At 33.3% G+C, this 2,487-nt stretch overlaps 1 protein-coding gene across 1 annotated transcript; it reads right to left on the bottom strand.

Moving 5' to 3' along the window:
- Positions 1-350: 350 nt before the first annotated feature.
- On the bottom strand, positions 351-2,238 carry LOC107875122 (uncharacterized). Its single transcript, NM_001325049.1, has 2 exons — positions 2,203-2,238; positions 351-1,178 (listed from the first exon to the last, which is right to left on the bottom strand). The coding sequence occupies exons 1-2, from the start codon at positions 2,236-2,238 to the stop codon at positions 351-353; spliced, it is 864 nt and encodes a 287-aa protein (NP_001311978.1).
- Positions 2,239-2,487: the final 249 nt, after the last annotated feature.

Below are 2,487 nucleotides of genomic sequence, written 5' to 3' on the forward strand. Positions count from 1 at the left end.
TCTCAAGTTGGATAAAAACAACAAGGACACTCTTGAAGTAGCTGAAGTTAATTTGCATTATACAAGGGCTTTGTTGAACCCCTAAGGAAATTGCATGTACCCCTAAGGAATGTACAAGTCAATATCTCTTTGACAGTGATTTTTCGTGGTAAATCCTTTCATCTGCTATTCTTGTTTCCTACTTACAATAACTGCGCCCAACGAGGCTTAAACATATGGAAAGAAATCACCAACCGGACAGAAAATGCCAGTAAAAATGCAGAACAGACATTGAATCATTAAGTTAAAGCTATTTCATTTAAAAATCAGTTTTATACAAAATCAGAAGCATAGGCATGCTTCAAGTTGTGTCACTGCAACCTTTGTCTCTTGTCTAGGTGGACAAAATTGTTACAATTTGGACCAGGAGATGCCAACTTCTGATTTCCTAAATAAGGTGACAACATTTGAGATGATGCACAAGACATCTCAAAGTAAGGTTGAGAGTTCATCAGTGATGAAGCAAAATAGCTAGAATTCGGAGTAGTATTCTGTGTGATCATACCACTTTCACAACCTTTAATTGAAACTGGAGGAATATGCAACGGCTTAAATTGAGGCGGATTACGCCATCTAGGAAGTGGACCTGCTACAAGTAGTGTCTGCAAAAGTGGCCCTGCATCAAGAACAGCTTGTAGGAACTTGCCTTGTTGAGGCAATGTCTTTCTCTTAGCAAGACACTCGATAACCAATGAACCTTGATCAATTTTTGGTACTTCTTGAGGGACAACAACATGACATGAAACCGGAATAATGTTATTGTCCACGAGGGGCGGATAATCACCAATATTGATGCCATTGGAAAGCTCAGGGGATGAGACAACATCCAAAAAGGACTCAACAGGCGACAATGAATTATGTGATTGGTAATTGCATGTTTCACTAAGGCTATTCGATTCAATTGTGCTCGAATTTGCTTTTGGCGCCTTTGCTAGGGAACTGTCGACTTGGAGATGAGACTGGTTGATTTTGTTAAGTAGTGTCTGAAGCTGATCTCTTGCTTCATCTCTTTCTTGATAAGCCATTTTTATGAGTTGGATTAATTGATTGTTCTTCTTCTTTTCTTCATTTGCTTCCATATTGAGTCTTTCAAGTTCAAGATTTGTGTACAAAAGCTTCTGTCTCATGTCATCCATGGTCTACAAAATGTATCAAAACTCAAGTCAGAGCAAAAAAAAACATTCAATTTTTTGAACTCATTTCAGAAACAAAAAAAGTTTTAGCCATGTGAACACTCATGAAAGATATACTCACATAATGAATGCAACTAACAGAATTGTCAATGCAACAACCATTTGTATTATAATTATTAAAAACAAAAAGATGTTATTCAAAGTTAGGAGTTACAGCAAAGTCATAGAGAGGGGACATTAGAAAGATCATGTAGCATATCAGTCAACTCCATTTTTTAAAAATTAGAAAAGTACCCTGTGTCCATATTTGTGTAGCACAATTTAAATTTCAAGAGTCAAACTTCAAATTTTGACCGTAAATTCAGACATAAAGATGTCATAGAGTAAATTTTTTAAATTAAAATTTACATATTCAAAAACTATAGAAACAGTACTCTAATTCACAATAATTAACAATTCAAATTACTTAACATAAAAAAACTATGGTAAAAGAACTTGTTCGACTCTCAAAATTCAAATGATACTACATAAATTTAGATGAAGGGAGTAAATGTAAAGCATGATTTCCCTGGATATTAAAGATTATAATAATGATGAATTCTTGAAATTCACTAAAAAAAAATTTTGGTGAACGCTAAAAATTACTCCTTGGACACTGATAAAATTTTAATACTCTTTAAGTCCTTGACAAAGCATGTGCATTCCTGATTCCACCACATTTACTCAATAAAAGTAACTAAGACTACAAAAATTAATAAAACTCAATCAAGTTTGAGTCAGATACATGAATTCACCGTCCAAATAGTTCTATGTAAACCCATCTCAATACAGTATTATAAAACCTTGAAACAGAGATGATTTACTTTTGCAAGATTCATTATTGGCAAATTAATGAAAACTTGTTGAAAAAAAGAACCAAAATAGAATTCTTGTTTCAAGAAGTAAATGATGCATTAATAACACAAGGAGGTTAGATTTTTTAATAAAACTTAAAAAATGTGATGAGAAATGAATTGATAAAATGACTCACATCTTGGTAACTCCATGAAGAATCAAGTTGTTCCATTTCCTCTCAAAGATGGCAAGAAAAAGTAGAGAGAAAAATGAGAAGGTAATCTTGAAAAGTTATTGAGAGGGAAGTTTTATATAAGAAGAGAGTGAGTTGTACGAGAGCATTTTATAGAAGGAAACTAGAACAAAAAAGGACAAAAGAAGGTGTAGTATAGACCAACCAATGCCCATCATGGAAAAGAATTATTTATGGAATCTTAATAAAGACCTTCCATAACATATAAAGATATCTTTTACTATAGGT

This window comes from Capsicum annuum, chromosome 6 (assembly GCF_002878395.1).
Source record: "Capsicum annuum cultivar UCD-10X-F1 chromosome 6, UCD10Xv1.1, whole genome shotgun sequence".
NCBI classification, from domain to species: Eukaryota; Viridiplantae; Streptophyta; class Magnoliopsida; order Solanales; family Solanaceae; genus Capsicum; species Capsicum annuum.

Excerpts from the sequence above, each read along its gene's own strand:
- LOC107875122 (NM_001325049.1), bottom strand. The coding sequence starts at position 2,238 with ATGGAACAACTTGATTCTTCATGGAGTTACCAAGAT. Across the intron at positions 1,179-2,202 it reads CTTCATGGAGTTACCAAGAT|ACCATGGATGACATGAGACA; the intron begins GTGAGTCATTTT and ends TACATTTTGTAG.